At 46.7% G+C, this 18,942-nt stretch overlaps 1 protein-coding gene across 1 annotated transcript in view; it reads right to left on the bottom strand.

Moving 5' to 3' along the window:
* The window catches only part of LOC145341215 (mannan-binding lectin serine protease 1-like), a 153,438-nt gene that overhangs the window by 13,277 nt on the left and 121,219 nt on the right, over positions 1-18,942 (bottom strand). Inside the window, exon 10 of the mRNA XM_080186136.1 lies at positions 18,841-18,915. Within this exon, the coding sequence (XP_080042262.1) occupies positions 18,841-18,915 (75 nt within the window). The remainder of the gene's footprint in view (positions 1-18,840; positions 18,916-18,942) is intronic.

Here is an 18,942-nt window from a genome sequence, read left to right as displayed (position 1 = left end):
CACAAACAGGCCCTTCGGCCTACAAGTTGCGCCGATCATATCCATACCTACCAGGCATATCTATAACTCTCAATCCCATTAAATCCCATGTACTCATCCAGGAGTCTTTTAAAAGACCCCAGCGAGTTCACCTCTACCACCACCGACGGCAGCTGATTCCACCCACTCACCACCCTCTGAGTGAAAAACTTACCCCGACATCTCCTCTGTACCTGCTCCCCAGCACCTGAAACCTGTGTCCTCGCGTTGCGACCATTTCAGCCTGAAGAAATAGCCTCCGAGAATCCACCCTATCTATTCCTCTCAACATCTTACAAACTTCTATCAGGCCACCTCTCATAAGAACATAAGAACATAAGAAATAGGAGCAGGAGTAGGCCATCTGGCCCTTCGAGCCTGCCCCGCCATTCAATAAGATCATGGCTGATCTGTCGTGGCTCAGTTCCACATTCCCGCCCTCTCCCCATAACCCTTAATCCCCTCTCTTATCAAAAACCCATCAACCTGCATCTTAAAAATATTTAGCGAGGTAGCCTCCACCACTTCAACGGGCAGAGAATTCCAGAGATTCACCACCCTTTGAGTGAAGAAGTTCTTCCTCAACTCCGTTCTAAACCGCGCCCCCTTTATCTTGAGGCTGTGCCCCCTAGTCCTACTGTCCTTTCTGAGCGGGAAGAGTCTCTCCACCTCTATCCTATCCATCCCATTCATCATCTTATACGTATCAATGAGATCTCCCCTCATTCTTCTAAACTCTAACGAGTACAAGCCTAGTTTATTCAGCCTCTCCTCATAGCTCAACCCCCTCAATTCCAGCATCAGCCGAGTAAACCTCCTCTGCACTCCCTCCAAGGCCAAAATATCCTTGCGTAAGTACGGCGCCCAAAACTGCACACAGTCCTCCAGCTGCGGCCTCACAAATGCCCTATACAGCCGCAGCAAGACCTCCCTACTTTTATATTCAATCCCCCTCGCTATGAAGGCCAGCATCCCATTCGCCTTCCTGACCACCTGCTGCACCTGCAGGCTGGGTTTTTGCGACTCATGCACAAGGACCCTGAGGTCCCTCTGCACCGTCGCCTGCTGCAGTTTTTCTCCACGAAAGTAATAATCCTTCCTACCATTATTCCTACCAAAGTGGACCACCTCGCACTTGCCAACATTAAATTCCATTTGCCAGTTCCTGGCCCATTCGCCCAGCCTATCTAGATCCTTCTGCAGACTCTCCACACCCTCCGCGCAATTTGCCGTTCCACCAATCTTGCTGTCATTAGCAAATTTCGACACCATACACTCGGTTCCCTCCTCCAGATCATCTATATAAATGGTAAATAGCTGAGGCCCCAGCACCGACCCCTGAGGCACTCCACTAGTCACCAACCGCCAATCCGAATAGCACCCATTGACCCCCACTCTCTGCCTCCTATTTGACAACCAGTCCTCTATCCACGCTAACACCCTACCCCCAACTCCATGTCCCCTGACCTTCTGCAATAACCTCTTGTGAGGTACCTTGTCAAACCTTGTACCTTGTCTCATCCTTCGTCTCTCCAGGGAGAAGGGACCTAGCTCCCTCAACCTATCCTGATAAGGCGTGCCTCCCAATCCAGGCAACATCCTTGTAAATCTCCTCTGCACCCTCTCAATTGCTTTCACACCCTTCTTGTAGTGAGGCGACCAGAACTGCGCACAGTACTCCAAGTGGGGTCTGACAAGGGTCTTATAAAGTTGCAGCATTATCTCCCGACTCCTAAACTCAATCCCTCGATTAATGAAGGCCATACACCATACACCTTCTTGACCACATCCTCCACCTGTGAGGCCGATTTAAGAATCCTATGGACCCGGACCCCAAGATCCTTCTGCTCCTCAACACTGCTAAGACTCTTACCCGTGATATTGTACTCCTTCATCCCAATGGACCTGCCAAAATGGACCACTACACATTTATCCGTGTTGAAGTCCATCTAGAACATAGAACATAGAACATTACAGCGCGGAACAGGCCCTTCGACCCACAATGTTGCGCCGACCAGTCTTATTTTTAAAAAAAAACATTGACCCACTAATCTAAACCAATCCCTTTTCGTCCATAAACCTATCCACCAATCTCTTAAACGCCCCCAAACTAGGCACATTTACAACTGCAGCAGGCAGGGCATTCCAGTCCCTCACCACCCTCTGGGTAAAGAACCTGCCCCTGACATCCGTCCTATAACTACCCCCCCTTAATTTAAAGCCATGCCCCCTCGTGCTAGATTTCTCCATCCGAGGAAACAGGCTATCACCATCCACCCTATCTAAACCTCTAATCATCTTATATGTTTCTATAAGATCCCCTCTTAGCCGCCTTCTTTCCAGTGAAAACAACCCCAAATCCCTCAGTCTCTCCTCATAGGACCTCCCCTGCATACCAGGCAACATCCTGGTAAACCTCCTCTGCACCCTCTCCAAAGCCTCTACATCCTTCCTGTAATGTGGGGACCAGAACTGCACACAGTACTCCAAGTGCGGCCGCACCAGAGTTGTGTACAGTTGCAACATGACGCTGCGACTCCTAAATTCAATCCCCCTACCAATAAACGCCAAGACACCGTATGCCTTCTTAACAACCTTATCTACTTGATTCCCAACTTTCAGGGATCTATGTACACATATACCTAGATCCCTCTGCTCCTCCACTCTATTCAAAGTCCTCCCGTTAGCCCTATACTCAACACATCTGTTATTCCTACCGAAATGGATTACCTCACACTTCTCCGCATTAAACTCCATCCGCCACCTCGCGGCCCAGCTCTGCAACCTGTCCAAGTCACCCTGCAAACTTCGACACCCTTCCTCACAATCTACCACACCTCCGACTTTGGCGTCATCAGCAAACTTACTAATCCACCCAACTATACCCTCATCCAGATCATTAATAAAGATTACAAACAGCAGTGGCCCCAAAACAGATCCCTGAGGCACACCACTCGTAACCGAACTCCATGATGAATAATTACCATCAGCCACCACCCTCTGTCTCTATCTGCTAACCAATTCCTGATCCAAGTACCTAAATTACCACCAATCCCATACATCTGCATTTTCTGCAGAAGCATACCATGGTATGCAGAAGCATACCATGGCCACTTCTCCGCCCAGTCTTGCATCCTATCTATGTCTTGCTGCAACTTCTGACATCCCTCCAGACTATCCACAACGCCACCAACCTTCGTGTTGTCGGCAAACTTACCAACCCATCCCTCCACTTCCTCATCCAGGTCATTTATGAGAATGATGAATAGCAAGGGTCCTAGAACAGATCCCTGGGGCACTCCACTGGTGACCAACCTCCACGCAGAAAAAGACCCATCCACATCCACTCTCTGCCTTCTGCAGGCAAGCCAGTTCTGGATCCACAAGGCAACAGCCCCTTGGATCCTATGCCCTCTCACCTTTTCAAGAAGTCTTGCATGGGGGACCTTATCAAACGCCTTGCTGAAGTCCGTGTAAACCACATCCACCGCTCTTCCTCTGTCAATGTGTTCAGTCACATTTTCAAAGAATGAAACTAGGCTCGTAAGGCACGACCTGCCCTTGACAAAGCCGTGCTGACTACTTTTGATCATACTAAACTTCTGTAAATGTTCATAAATCCTGTCCCTCATTATCCTGTCCATCAACTTACCAACCACTGAGGTCAGACTCACCGGTTGGTAATTTCCCGGGCTATCCCTCTTCCCTTTCTCGAAAATAGGAAATAGCGAGACATCTGGATATAAACTGTCCCATTGGTAAGACACAGCATGGGTTCATGAAGGGCAGGTCATGTTTGACTAATTTGGTGGAATTCTTTGAGAACATTACATGTTCAGTGGACAATGGGGAGCCTGTGGATGTGGTGTATCTGGATTTCCAGAAGGCATTTGACAAAGTGCTGCACAAAAGACTGCTGCATAAGATAAAGATGCACGGTGTTACGGGTAATGTATTAGCATGGATTGAGGATTGGTTAACTAACAGAAAGCAAAGAGTGGGCGTAAATGGGTGTTTTTCTGGTTGGCGATCAGTGACTAGTGGTGTGCCTCAGGGATCAGTGTTGGGACTGCAATTTTTTATGATTTACATAGATGATTTGGAGTTGGGGACCAAGTGTAGTGTGTCAAAATTTGCAGATGACACTAAGATGAGTGGCAGAGCAAAGTGTGCAGAGGATGCTGAAAGTCTGCAAAGGGATATAGATAGTCTAAGTGAGTAGGTGAGAGTCTGGCAGATGGAGTACAATGTTGGTAAATGTGAGGTCATCCATTTTGGTAGGAATAACAGCAAAATGGATCATTATTTAAATGGTAAAAAATTGCAGCATGCTGCTGTGCAGAGGGACCTGGGTGTCCTTGTGCAGGAATCTCAAGGAGTTGGTTTGCAGTTGCAGCAGGTAATTAAGAAGGCAAATGGAATTGTGTCCTTCATTGCTAGAGGGATGGAGTTTAAAAACAGTGAGGTTATGTTGCAGCTGTATAAGGTACTGGTGAGGCCACACCTGGAATACTGTGTACAGTTTTGGTCTCCTTACTTGAGAAAGGATATACTGGCACTGGAGGAGGTGCAGAGGAGATTCACTAGGTTGATTCCAGAGTTGAGAGGGTGGCTTATGAGGAGAGACTGAGTAGACTGGGGCTATACTCATTGGAATTCAGGTGGGATCCTGAGTAGCGGGGGTGAAAGTGAGGGGGGCATAGATGGGGTCTGCAATGCACGGCATCGTGGGGGTGAAGCGGAGCAGGGTTTGAAATGCGTATACTTTAATGCGAGGAGTATTCGCAATAAAGTGCATGAACTTGCAGCGTGGATCAGTACCTGGGACTTTGATGTTGTGGCCATTTCAGAGACATGGATAGAGCAGGGTCAGGAATGGTTGTTGCAGGTTCCGGGGTTCAAATGCTTCAGTCGGAGCAGAGAAGGAGGTAGAAGGGGGGGAGGGGTAGCATTATTAGTCAAGGATTGTATCACAGTGTCAGAGAGGAAGTTTGATGAGGACTTGTCTGTTGAGGTAGTATGGGGCTGAGGTTAGAAATAGGAGAGGAGAGGTCACCCTGTTGAGAGTCTTTTATAGACCTCCTAAAAGTTCTAGAGAGGTTGAGGAAAGGATTGCGGAGACGATCCTGGATAGGAGTGAAAGTAATAGGGTAATTGTTATGGGGGACTTTAACTTTACTAATATTGATTGGAATAGCTATAGCTCTAGCTCGTTAGAGGGGTCAGTTTTTGTGCAAAGCGTGCAGGAAGGTTTTTTGACTCAGTATGTTGATAGGCCAACTAGAGGTGAGGCTATATGGGATTTGGTGCTGGGAAATGAGCCAGACCAGGTGCTAGACTTGGAAGTTGGTGTGCATTTTGGTGATAGTGACCACAATTCGGTTACGTTCACCTTAGTGATGGAAAGGGATAGGCATGAACCTCGGGTCAGTAGTTTTAGCTGGGGGAAGGGTAATTATGAGGCTATTAGGAGAGAATTAGGAAGCATAGGTTGGACTAGGAGACTACAGGGTCTCGGAACGTCCGAAATGTGGAGTTTTTTCAAGGAGCAGCTTCTGTGAGTCCTTGATATGTATGTCCCTGTCAGGCAAGGAGGAATTGGTCGAGCTAGGGAACCGTGGTGCACTAAGAAAGTTGGTTCGCTGGTTAAAAAGAAAAAGGAGGCTTATGTCCGGATGAGACTTGAGGGCTCAGGTCGTGCACTAGAAAGCTTTAGATTGGCTAGGAGGGAGTTAAAGAGTGAGTTAAGAAGGGCTAAAAGAGGACATGAGAAGACTTTGGCTGATAGGATTAAGGAGAATCCGAAGGCGTTCTATAGATATGTTAAGAACAGAAGGTTGGTTAGGGCAAGATTGGGGCCAGTTAGAGACAGCAGTGGGAATTTGTGTGTGCAGCCGGAAGAGATTGGAGAGGCATTGAACCAATATTTCTCTTCGGTCTTCACACAGGAGGACATAAATGTAGCTGTGGAGAACACTGGGTTACAGGGTTGTAAACTGGATAGTATTGCAGTTGATAAGGAGGATGTGCTAGATATTCTTGAGGGTTTGAAAATAGATAAGTCCCCTGGGCCAGACGGGATTTACCCTAGGATTCTCTGGGAGGCAAGAGAGGCAATTGCAGAGCCTCTGGCTCTGATCTTCAGGTCGTCGTTGGTCACAGGTGTAGTGCCAGAAGATTGGAGGATAGCGAATGCTGTCCCATTGTTTAAGAAGGGGAACAGAGACTTCCCCGGGAATTATAGACCGGTGAGTCTTACTTCTGTTGTGGGTAAGGTTTTAGAAAAAATTATTAGGGATAGGATTTATAGTTATTTGGAGAGTAATGAATTGATTGGAGATAGTCAGCATGGTTTTGTGGAGGGTAGGTCGTGCCTTACTAACCTTATTGAGTTTTTTGAGAAAGTGACCAAAGAGGTGGACGGGGGTAAGGCAGTTGACGTGGTATATATGGACTTTAGTAAGGCGTTTGATAAGGTTCACCATGGAAGGCTTCTGCAGAAAATGCAGATGTATGGGATTGAGGGTGATTTAGGTAATTGGATCAGGAATTGGCTGGCGGATAGGAGACAGAGGGTAGTGGTTGATGGTAAGTATTCGTCATGGAGTTCGGTTACGAGTGGTGTGCCTCAGGGATCTGTTTTGGGGCCACTGCTGTTTGTAATTTTTATAAATGATCTGGATGAGGGTATAGTTGGGTGGATTAGTAAATTTGCTGATGACACCGAAGTCGGAGGTGTGGTAGATAGTGAGGAAGGGTGTCTTAGTTTACAGGGGGACTTGGACAAGTTGCAGAGCTGGGCCGAGAGGTGGCGGATGGAGTTTAATGTGGAAAAGTGTGAGGTAATTCACTTTGGCAGGAATAACAGATGTGTAGAGTATAGGGCTAACGGGAGGACTCTGAATAGTGTGGATGAACAGAGGGATCTAGGTGTATGTGTACATAGATCCCTGAAAGTTGGGAATCAAGTAGATAGGGTTGTTAGGAAGGCATACGGTGTCTTGGCGTTTATTGGTAGGGGGATTGAATTTAGGAGCCGCAGCGTCATGTTGCAACTGTACAAGACTCTGGTGCAGCCGCACTTGGAGTATTGTGTGCAGTTCTGGTCCCCACATTATAGGAAGGATGTGGAGGCTTTGGAGAGGGTGCAGAGGAGGTTTACCAGGATGTTGCCTGGTATGGAGGGGAGGTCCTATGAGGAGAGACTGAGGGATTTGAGGTTGTTTTTGTTAGAAAGAAGGCGGCTAAGAGGGGACCTTATTGAAACATATAAGATGATTAGAGGTTTAGATAGGGTGGACAGTGTTAGCCTTTTCCCTCGGATGGAGAAAGCTAGCATGAGGGGGCATAGCACTAAATTAAGGGGTGGTAGTTATAGGACGGATGTCAGGGGTAGGTTCTTTACCCAGAGGGTGGTGAGGGATTGGAATGCCCTGCCTGCTGCAGTTGTAAATGTGCCTAGTTTGGGGGCGTTTAAGAGATCCGTGGATAGGTTTATGGATGGAAAGGGTTTGGTTTAGGTTAGAGGGTCATTGCTTTTTAACTGGTTGGCGCAACATCGTGGGCCGAAGGGCCTGTTCTGCGCTGTAATGTTCTATGTTCTATGAATGAGGGAGATCTTGTAGAAACATATAAGATTATGAAGGGAATAGACAAGATGAATAGATAAGATGAACAAGATGAATAGATAAGATGAACAACTTCCAGGGAAGTTGTTTCCACTGGCGGGTGAAACTAGAACTAGGGGGCATAGCCTCAAAATAAGGGGGAGCAGATTTAGGACTGAGTTGAGGAGGAACTTCTTCACACAAAGGGTTGTGAATCTGTGGAATTCCCTGCCCAGTGAAGCAGTTGAGGCTCCCTCACTGAATGTTTTTAAGGCAAGGATAGATAAATTTTTGAACAGTAAAGAAATTAACGGGTATGGTGAGCGGGCAGGTAAGTGGAATTCAGTACATGAAAAGATCAGCCATGATCTTATTGAATGGCAGGGGGAGACTCGATGGGCCAGATGGTTCACTCCTGCTCCTAGTCCTTATGTTCTTTTGTACAATAGAGTCCAAAGGGCATTTTTTTCACACAGAGGGTGGTGAATGTCTGGAACAAGCTGTCAGAGGTAGTATTAGAGGTGGGTATAATTTTGTCTTTTAAAAAAGTGTTTAGATAGTTACATGGGTAAAATGGGTACAGAGGGATATGGGCCAAATACGGGCAATTGGGACTAGCTTAAGGGTTTAAAAAAAAGGGCAGCATGGACAAGTTGGAGCAAAGGTCCTGTTTCCATGCTGTAAACCTCTATGACTCTATCACATGAGTTTCTATGTCAGATCCTCCCGTTCCAGTTTTTATTTGTTAGCCGGGAGCAGTACAGCCTTATGGTCTGATTTACCAAAGTGTGGGCGGGCGCTAGAATGGTAGGCATGTTTGATATTTGTGTAGCAATGGTCTAGGATGTTTGTGGTGGAGTAAGATACAAGTAAGATACACATTGATAGGATGCTCTTGAGCTTGACCTGATTGAAGTCCCCAGCCACAATGAACAAGGCCTTGTCTCAAGGCTATTTGTATTGGTGTATATTTCATTCAGTGCTATCTTCACGTCCGCATAGGGTGGGATGTAATCTATTGGCAGGACAACTGAGGTAAACTCCGCGGAAGGTAGTAAGGGCAGCATTTTAACATTAGGTATTCTGAGTCCGGGGAGCAGAAACTCCCTCGTGTTGCTACGTCTAGGCACCACAAGGTGTTGATTAGGAAGCAGACCCCACCTCCCTAGCCTTGCCTGAGGCTGCTGTATGTCCATTCAGTGGATTGAGAAGCTCTCTGGTTGTAGAGCACAGTCTGGTGAAGCAGGGCCTGTGTGATGGGGCCGAGGAGTTGCTCTTCGAATGTGCCAGAAAGCCAATTGTTATTCAGACGGAAAATCTAGGATGAATGATGGCTGGACAAGGGTGATGAAGGCTGAGGGTCACTGAAGGCTCAGTAAGGATACGGAGCGACAGGCCAGGCCCATGGCATCCTGATTGCATCCATATCACAACAAGATCCCTCGATTTCATGGAATGTTACTGTTTGAATGCTGGTAACTTTGGGGAGTTACTCCTGACAATCAGCCTGTTTGAGTGTTGTTGAGATATCGCACCTGGACATTCATTCAATGAAGCAGTAATGGCTCACTGATTTCTTACCGCCCTGTCTTTCATGATTGGCTGGGACCCTCATGTCTACATATCTAATCGGTTGACTGCTCCATGATCAGGTGCAACTGTTCTGAGCTGCTGTTTAATCAGACTCTTCAGAACAACAAGTCTGTTTCCAATCCAAATGAGGCTTCTCTCATTTCATCTGTCTCATCTCCAATATTTCCACTGCCCTTTTCCTTCACATACTCACCAAGGTTTCTTTAGAATGCACCGAAGGAATTTATCTCACTGACTTCCTGTCGTAGTGAGATCACGTTTTAATCATATTCTGCACTGGAAGAGGCAGTTTATTCTTCTCTCCTTCTTGGGTTTATTGAGAACTAGCTTGTCTTTGTGATCTCAAATTTCTGATTCTCCAGCAAGGTGGAATATTCTCTCCATTTAATCTGTCCAAAGCATTTATTATTTTACACTCTCTAATCAGATCACCTTCATTGACCAAAGCAAAAGCTGCAACCTGTTAAATCCATCCCAATAACTCATCTCCAAAATCTCAGATCACTCCATAAGACCTGTTTGCATTTTTTACAATGATTCAATTTTTTTTAATATCTGATTAGAAGCAGAACTGACCGAGTGCACCAACTGGAAACTGCCAAGATTAACATAATTTGATAACATTTCCATTTTATATTCCTCAACATAAAGTCCAGTGTTTCTTCAACATTGTTAAGTGCATTGTTAAACGTAATGCTGTTTTAATGATTTGTAAACCTTTTTCCTAGATCTTTTGTGTTAACCCTCATTCAGTTTTGATTTTCTGAGATGTAAATGATATTTTCATTCACTGAAATCCAATGTATGAGAATTATATTGCGAACCAGTGTACATGAATTACACTGCCACCCGGTGTACATGAATTACACTGCCACCGAGTGTACATGAATCACACTGCCACCCGGTGTACATGAATTACACTGCCAGCGAGTGTACATGAATCACACTGCCACCCGGTGTACATGAATTACACTGCCAGCGAGTGTACATGAATCACACTGCCACCCGGTGTACATGAATTGCACTGCCACCCGGTGTACATGAATCACACTGCACCCGGTGTACATGAATTGCACTGCCACCCGGTGTACATGAATTGCACTGCCACCCGGTGTACATGAATTATACTGCCACCCGGTGTACATGAATTATACTGCCACCCGGTGTACATGAATTATATTGCTAACCAGTGTACATGAATCACACTGCCACCCAGTGTACATGAATCACACTGCCACCCAGTGTACATGAATTACACTGCCACCCAGTGTACATGAATTACACTGCCACCCGATGTACATGAATTACACTGCCACCCGGTGTACATGAATTACACTGCCACCGAGTGTACATGAATCACACTGCCACCCGGTGTACATGAATTACACTGCCAGCGAGTGTACATGAATCACACTGCCACCCGGTGTACATGAATTACACTGCCAGCGAGTGTACATGAATCACACTGCCACCCGATGTACATGAATTACACTGCCACCCGGTGTACATGAATTGCACTGCCACCCGGTGTACATGAATCACACTGCACCCGGTGTACATGAATTGCACTGCCACCCGGTGTACATGAATTGCACTGCCACCCGGTGTACATGAATTATACTGCCACCCGGTGTACATGAATTATACTGCCACCCGGTGTACATGAATTATATTGCTAACCAGTGTACATGAATCACACTGCCACCCAGTGTACATGAATCACACTGCCAGCCAGTGTACATGAATTACACTGCCACCCAGTGTACATGAATTACACTGCCACCCGATGTACATGAATTACACTGCCACCCGGTGTACATGAATTATACTGCCGCTCGGTGTACATGAATTACACTGCCACCCGGTGTACATGAATTACACTGCCACCCGGTGTACATGAATTATACTGCCACCCGGTGTACATGAATTATATTGCTAACCAGTGTACATGAATCACACTGCCACCCAGTGTACATGAATCACACTGCCACCCAGTGTACATGAATCACACTGCCGCCCGGCGTACATGAATTAGACTGCCGCCCGGCGTACATGAATTACACTGCCGCCCAGCGTACATGAATTACACTGCCGCCCAGTGTACGTGAATTGTACTGCCACCCGGTGTACATGAATTACACTGCCGCCCGGTGTACGTGAATTATACTGCCGCCCGGTGTACATGAATTACACTGCCACCCGGTGTACATGAATTACACTACCACCCGGTGTACATGAATTATACTGCCACCCGGTGTACATGAATTATATTGCTGACCAGTGTACATGAATCACACTGCCACCCAGTGTACATGAATTATACTGCCGCCCGATGTACATGAATTATACTGCCACCCGGTGTACATGAGTTACATTGCCACCCAGTGTACATGAATTACACTGCCACCCAGTGTACATGAATTACACTGCCACCCGGTGTACATGAATTATACTGCCGCCCGGTGTACATGAATTACACTGCCACCCGGTGTACATGAATTATACTGCCGCCCGGTGTACATGAATTAGACTGCCGCCCGGCGTACATGAATTAGACTGCCGCCCGGCGTACATGAATTACACTGCCGCCCGGCGTACATGAATTACACTGCTGCCCGGCGTACATGAATTACACTGCCGCCCGGCGTACATGAATTATACCGCCGCCCGGCGTACATGAATTATACCGCCGCCCGGCGTACATGAATTATACCGCCGCCCGGTGTACATGAATTACACTGCCGCCTGGCGTACATGAATTACACTGCCGCCCGGCGTACATGAATTACACTGCTGCCCGGCGTACATGAATTATACCGCCGCCCGGTGTACATGAATTACACTGCCGCCTGGCGTACATGAATTACACTGCCGCCCGGCGTACATGAATTACACTGCTGCCCGGCGTACATGAATTACACTGCCGCCCGGCGTACATGAATTATACCGCCGCCCGGCGTACATGAATTATACCGCTGCCCGGCGTACATGAATTATACCGCCGCCCGGTGTACATGAATTACACTGCCGCCTGGCGTACATGAATTACACTGCCGCCCGGCGTACATGAATTACACTGCTGCCCGGCGTACATGAATTATACCGCCGCCCGGTGTACATGAATTACACTGCCGCCTGGCGTACATGAATTACACTGCCGCCCGGCGTACATGAATTACACTGCTGCCCGGCGTACATGAATTATACCGCCGCCCGGTGTACATGAATTATACCGCCGCCCGGTGTACATGAATTATACCGCCGCCCGGTGTACATGAATTACACTGCCACCCGGTGTACATGAATTATACTCCAATCTGATGGAATGCAACCGACAGCTGCTGTATGTGGACAATACTGTCACCTGCTGTACATAAATTAAACAGCCAACTAGTGTACATAAATTATACTCCAACCTAGTGCATCTGAATTCTACTGATAACTGGTGTACCTGAAGTAACAAAAGAAGGGAGTATTTAATAAATGGCAGGACACTGAAGCTCAGGGGTACATATGAATCTTGGTGTAATTATTCACAGATCCCTGAAGGTGACAGAGCAGATAAATAGGATTGTTAAGAGGGCATAGGGGACATTTTCTTTTATCAGTTGTGGTATAGAATGTAAGAGTAAGGGGGTAATGTTGGAGTTGTACAGGGTGTTGGTTGGACCACAGCTGGGGTACTGTGTGCAGTTCTGGTCACCTCACTATAGGAAGGATGTGATTGTACTGGAGGGGATGCAGAAGAGAGTCACCAGGATGCTGCCTGGGGTGGAACATTTGAGCTGTAAGGACAGGCTGGATGGGCTTGGATTGTTTTCCCTAGAGCAGAGAAGGCTGAGGGGGGACATGATCGAGGTGTATAAGATTATGAGGGGTAGGGACAGGGGGAATAGGGAGCAGCTGTTCCCCTTGGTTGAAGGGTCAATCACAAGGGGGTGTCGTTTTAGAGTAATGGGCAAGAGATTCAGAGGAAATTTGAGAAAACATTTTTTCCCTTAGAGAATGGTGGAAATTTGGAATGTGCTGCCTGGAAAGGTTGTGGAGGCTGGAAACCTTTAGGAAATATTTAGATGAGCACTTGAAATATCAAAACATTCAAGGATAAGGGACAAGTGTTGGAAAATGGGATTATCGTGACTTTAATGGTAGTTATTGTTGGTGTGGACTTGATGGGCCGAATGGGCCTTTTCTGCATCGTATGACGCTCTGACTCTGTAACGTACACGAACTATACTCCACACCGGTCTCTGGGATCGATACTAACAACTGATATATAGGAATCGTGGTGCCAATAGCAGTACGTGAATTAAACTTCTGAATTATGACCATGTATTATTCTGCCTGGTTACCACCTATGATACGAGAAGTTGGGGAGGGTTTAAACTAATGTGGCGGGGGGATGGGAACCGATGCAGGAAGTCAGAGGGAAGTAAAGTGGGGACAGAAACAAAAGGCAGTAAGGGGAAAAGTGGAAGGCAGAGAAACCAAAGACAAAATTAAAAAGTGCCACAGTACAGAGTACAGAGACTGTGGACAGCTCAGAGAATGGGTCCAGTAAGACTCAGAGAAATAAAACAGAGAGCGTACAAAATGTGACAGGACACATGGACTGAGAAAGCAGAGCAGAGTGGAAGGGAAGTCTAGATTCAACTGCATTTATTTCAATGCAAGAGGCCTGATGGGCACGGCAGATGAATTCAGGGCATTGATGGATACATGGGACTGGGATATGATAGCAATTACTGAAACATGGCTAAGGGAGGGACAGGACTGGCAGCTCATGTTCCAGGGTACAGATAACATAAGAACATAAGAAATAGGAGCAGGAGTAGGCCATTGAGCCCTTCGAGCCTGCCCCGCCATTCAATAAGATCATGGCTGATCTGAAGTGGCTCAGTTCCACTTTCCCGCTTTCTCCCCATAACCCTTAATTTCCTTGCCTACCAAACACCTATCTACCCATGTCTTAAATATATTTAGCGAGGTAGCCTCCACCACTTCAACGGGCAGAGAATTCCAGAGATTCACCACCCTTTGAGTGAAGAAGTTCCTCCTCAACTCCATTCTAAACTGCTCCTCCCTTATCTTGAGGCTGTGCCCTCTAGTCCTGCTGTGCTTTCTGAGCAGGAAGAATCTCTCTACCTCTACCCTATCCATCCCCTTCATTATCTTATATGTCTCTATAAGATCCCCCCTCATCCTTCTAAACTCCAACGAGTACAGACCTAGTCTATTCAGCCTCTCTTCATAGTCCAACCCCCTCATCTCCGGTATCAGCCTAGTGAACCTCCTCTGCACTCCCTCCAAGGCCAAAATATCCTTGCGTAAGTGCGGCGACCAAAACTGCACACAGTACTCCAGCTGCGGCCTCACCAGTGCCTTGTACAGTTGCAGCAAGACCTCCCTACTTTTATATTCTATCCCCCTCGCTATAAAGGCCAGCATCCCATTTGCCTTCTTGATCACCTGCTGCACCTGCAGACTGGGTTTTTGTGACTCGTGCACAAGGACCCCCAGGTCCCTCTGCACCGTAGCACGCTGCAGCTTTTCGCCCTTTAAATAATAATCCCTCCTACTATTATTTCTACCAAAGTGGATAACCTCACACTTGCTAACATTGTACCCCGTCTGCCAGGTCCTCGCCCACTTGCTCAGCCTATCTAGATCCCACTGCAGACTTTCCACACCCTCCGCACAATTTGCTTTTCCACTTATCTTCGTGTCATCAGCAAATTTCGACACCCTACACTCAGCCCCCTCCTCCAGATCATCTATATAAATGGTAAATAGCTGAGGCCCCAGCACCGATCCCTGCGGCACTCCATGAGTCACCAACCGCCAACCAGAATAGCACCCATTGATACCAACTCTCTGCCTCCTATTAGACAACCAATCCTCTATCCATGCTAAAACTTTCCCCCCAACTCCATGCCCCCTAATCTTCTGAAGCAACCTTTTGTGCAGCACCTTATCAAACACCTTTTGGAAATCTAAAAACACCACATCCACCGGTTCCCCTCTGTCTACCGCACTAGTCACATCCTCATAGAATTCCAATAAATTTGTCAGACACGACTTCCCCTTAACGAATCCGTGCTGCGTCTGCTCTATCAAACAATTCTTCTCAAGGTGTCTCGCTATTTCTTCTTTGATGACGGATTCAAGCATTTTTCCAACAACAGACGTTAAACTAACCGGCCTATAATTCCCTGCCTTTTGCCTGCTACCTTTTTTAAACAGCAGCATAACATTAGCCATTTTCCAATCTTCCGGCACTTCCCCGGAATCCAGCGAAGTTTGGTAAATAATCACGAAGGCATCCACTATCACCTCTGCCATTTCCTTCAGAACCCTGGGATGCATTCCATCCGGTCCTGGGGACTTGTCCATCATCAGTCCTGCTAGTCGATCAAGCACTACCTCTCTAGTGACAGTAATCGCATTCAGGCCCTCAACTCCTACCTTCCTTCTATCTTTAATACCCGGCAAACTATTCGTGTCCTCCTCCGTGAAGACCGAGGCAAAAATCGGCGCAACTCGTGGGCCGAAGGGCCTGTTTGTGCTGTAGTGTTCTATGTTCTATGTTCTAAACTTATTCAAGGCCTCAGCCATTTCCTCATACCCCACTACTAAATCCCCCCTCTCATCCTCTAAGGGTCCAACATTCACTCTAGCCAGCTTCTTCCTCTTTATATATTTATAAAAACTCTTACTGTCCTTTTTTATGTTTAGTGCTAGTTTAGCTTCATAGTCTATCCTTCCTTTCTTTATCAACTTCTTAGTCATTCTTTGTTGACTTTTAAACTTCTCCCAATCTTCTACTCGCCACTACTTTTAGCCACTCTAAACGCATCAGCTTTTAATTTAATACTCCTTTATTTCCTTCGATAACCACGGCTGGTTATCCCTTCTCCTACGCTCCTTCTTTACCATCGGAATAAATTTCTGCTGAGCACCGAAAAAGATCTCCTTAAAGATCCTCCACTGTTCCTCAGCAGTCCTACCAGCCAATCTGCGCCCCCAGTCTACATTTGCCAATTCCTCTCTCATCCTATCGTACTCCCCTCTGTTCAAACAGAGGACACAGGTCCGGGACCCTACTTTCTCATCCTCCATCTGCATCAAAAACTCAACCATAAAATGATCACTCATCTCAAGAGGATCCCTCACAACAAGATCCCTAATTCTACCTGCCTCATTACATAACACCAGATCTAAGATAGCTCGCTCCCTTGTCGGTTCCATCACACACTGTTCAAGGAAACTATCCCGACAGCATTCCAAGAACTCTTCCTCAAGCCCACCGCGTCCGACATGGGTCAACCAATCAATATGCAGATTGAAATCCCCCATAATTAATGCCGTTCCGTTTCTGCACGCATCATTTATTTGCTTGTTCATAACCCGCCCAACCTCCAAGTTATTATTTGGGGGCCTATAGACCACACCCACCAGCGTCTTCCTCCCCTTACTATTCCTTATCTCCACCCACAACGATTCCACATTTTGCTCTTTGGAGCCTATATCTTCCTTTACTACCGCCCTGATATTATCCTTGATTAACAGAGCTACCCCACCCCCTTTTTCCTCCCGTCTATCCTTCCTAAATACCTGATGCCCCTGGATATTCAGTTCCCAGTCCCAGTCACCCTGCAACCACGTTTCTGTAATGGCCACGAGATCATATCCATTTGTGCTGATGCGTGCCATCAGCTCATTCACTTTGCTTCGAATGCTTCGTGCATTCAGGTAAAGCGTCTTCATCCCAGCCTTTATCTGGACCCGATTAGTAAGTTAGTAAATTTGCTGACGACACCAAAGTTGGAGGAGTTGTAGACAGTGAGGATGGATGTTACAGTTTGCAGAGGGACATAGATAAGATGCAGAGCTGGGCCAAGAGGTGACAGATGGAGTTTAATACGGAAAAGTGTGAGGTGATTCACTTTGGTAAGAATAACAGGAGTACAGAATATAGGGCTAATGGAAGGACTCTTAGTAGTGTTGACGAGCAGAGAGATCTCGGGGTACGTGTGCATAGCTCCCTGAAAGTTGGCACCCAGGTTGATAAGGTTGTTAAGAAGGCGTACGGTGTGTTAGCTTTTATTGGTAGAGGGATTGAATTTCGGAGCTGTGAGGTCATGTTACAACTGTACAAAACTCTGGTGCGGCCGCACTTGGAGTATTGCGTACAGTTCTGGTCGCTGCATTATAAGAAAGATGTGGAAGCATTGGAAAGGGTGCAGAGGAGGTTTACCAGGATGTTGCCTGGTATGGTGGGAAGGTCTTATGAGGAAAGGCTGAGGGACTTGAGGTTATTTTCATTGGAGAGAAGAAGGTTACGAGGTGACCTGATTGAGGCATACAAGATGATCAAAGGATTGGATAGGGTGGACAGTGAGAGCCTTTTTCCTCAGATGGTGATGGCTAACACGAGGGGACATAGCTTTAAATTAAGGGGTGGTAATTATAGGACGGATGTCAGAGGTAGGTTCTTTACTCAGAGGGTAGTAAGGTCGTGGAATGCCCTGCCTGCAGCAGTTGTGGACTTGCCAACTTTAAGGGTGTTCAAATGGTCAGTGGATAGGCATATGGATAACATTGGAATAGTTTAGGTTAGAGGGACATTAGATTGGTTCCACTGGTCAGCACACATCGTGGGCCAAAGGGCCTGTACTGTGCTGTTTTGTTCTATGTTTTGTAAAAACACTGCTAACCTCTCCCGTGTCCCCCTACTCCTTTAATTAGTGGAATGTCCTCAACATTAACCTGCACATTAACCCTCTCCTTTACTTTAGGTTTTGTAATTCCCCCTACCCCTGACCCTCCCCCCCACTAATTCGTATTTAGATGTGCACTTGTGATGCCATGGGTGGCACAGTGGCACAGTGGTTAGCACTGCTGCCTCACAGTTCCAGGGACCTGGGTTCAATTCCCGGCTTGGGTCACTGTCTGTGTGGAGTTTGCGTGTTTTCCCCGTGTCTTTGTGGGTTTCTTCTTTGTGCTCCAGTTTCCTCCCACAGTCTGAAAGACATGCTGGTTAGGTGCATTGGTCGTGCTAAATTCTCTCTCAGCGTACCCGAGTAGGTGCCGGAGAGTGGTGACTCAGGGATTTTCACACAAACTTCATTGTGTATTAATACAAGCCTACTTGTGACAAATAAACAAACTTTAACTTAAGGCAAACATGGTATGGGCCCATTGCTGGAATTAGAATAGTTAGATGCTTTGTCTTTAACCGGCGCACAAGTGATGGGCTGAAGGGCCTGTTTCTGTGCTGAGATCTCTTATGATTCTGTATGTGACTCTAGGCCCACCACAATGTGGTTGACGCTTAACTGCCCCCTAAATGGCCCAAGACCTTCAGTTCAAGGCAGTTAGGGATGGGAAATAAATGTTAGCCTGGCCAGTGACACCCATATCCATGAAAGATTTTTAAACATACAGTTTTACAATGTGACTTCATTCAGATCAATGCAAATTTCTATTTCGAAGGCATTCTTGTCTAACTCTGCCGTGGATTGGGCAGTTTACAGACACACAGAGCACAGCAACAGGGAGCAATCTCAGAGCAGCAAAAAAACACAATGTTAAAGGTTGCCCTTCACTCTTTGGGACTTACCTGGCTGACAGGTAGGGAGGTCGGTGCCCAGCTCATCATTGACCCAAAATCCATTCTCCATACAGGTGTAAGTAGCTGGCAGGGAAGATATTATTTCAGTGA

The sequence above is a fragment of the Carcharhinus amblyrhynchos genome, chromosome 3 (assembly GCF_965287045.1).
Source record: "Carcharhinus amblyrhynchos chromosome 3, sCarAmb.v2.hapA, whole genome shotgun sequence".
Lineage (NCBI taxonomy): Eukaryota > Metazoa > Chordata > Chondrichthyes > Carcharhiniformes > Carcharhinidae > Carcharhinus > Carcharhinus amblyrhynchos.
Note: the sequence above shows the minus strand (reverse complement) of the source record. Positions and strands in the feature narration are given on the sequence as shown.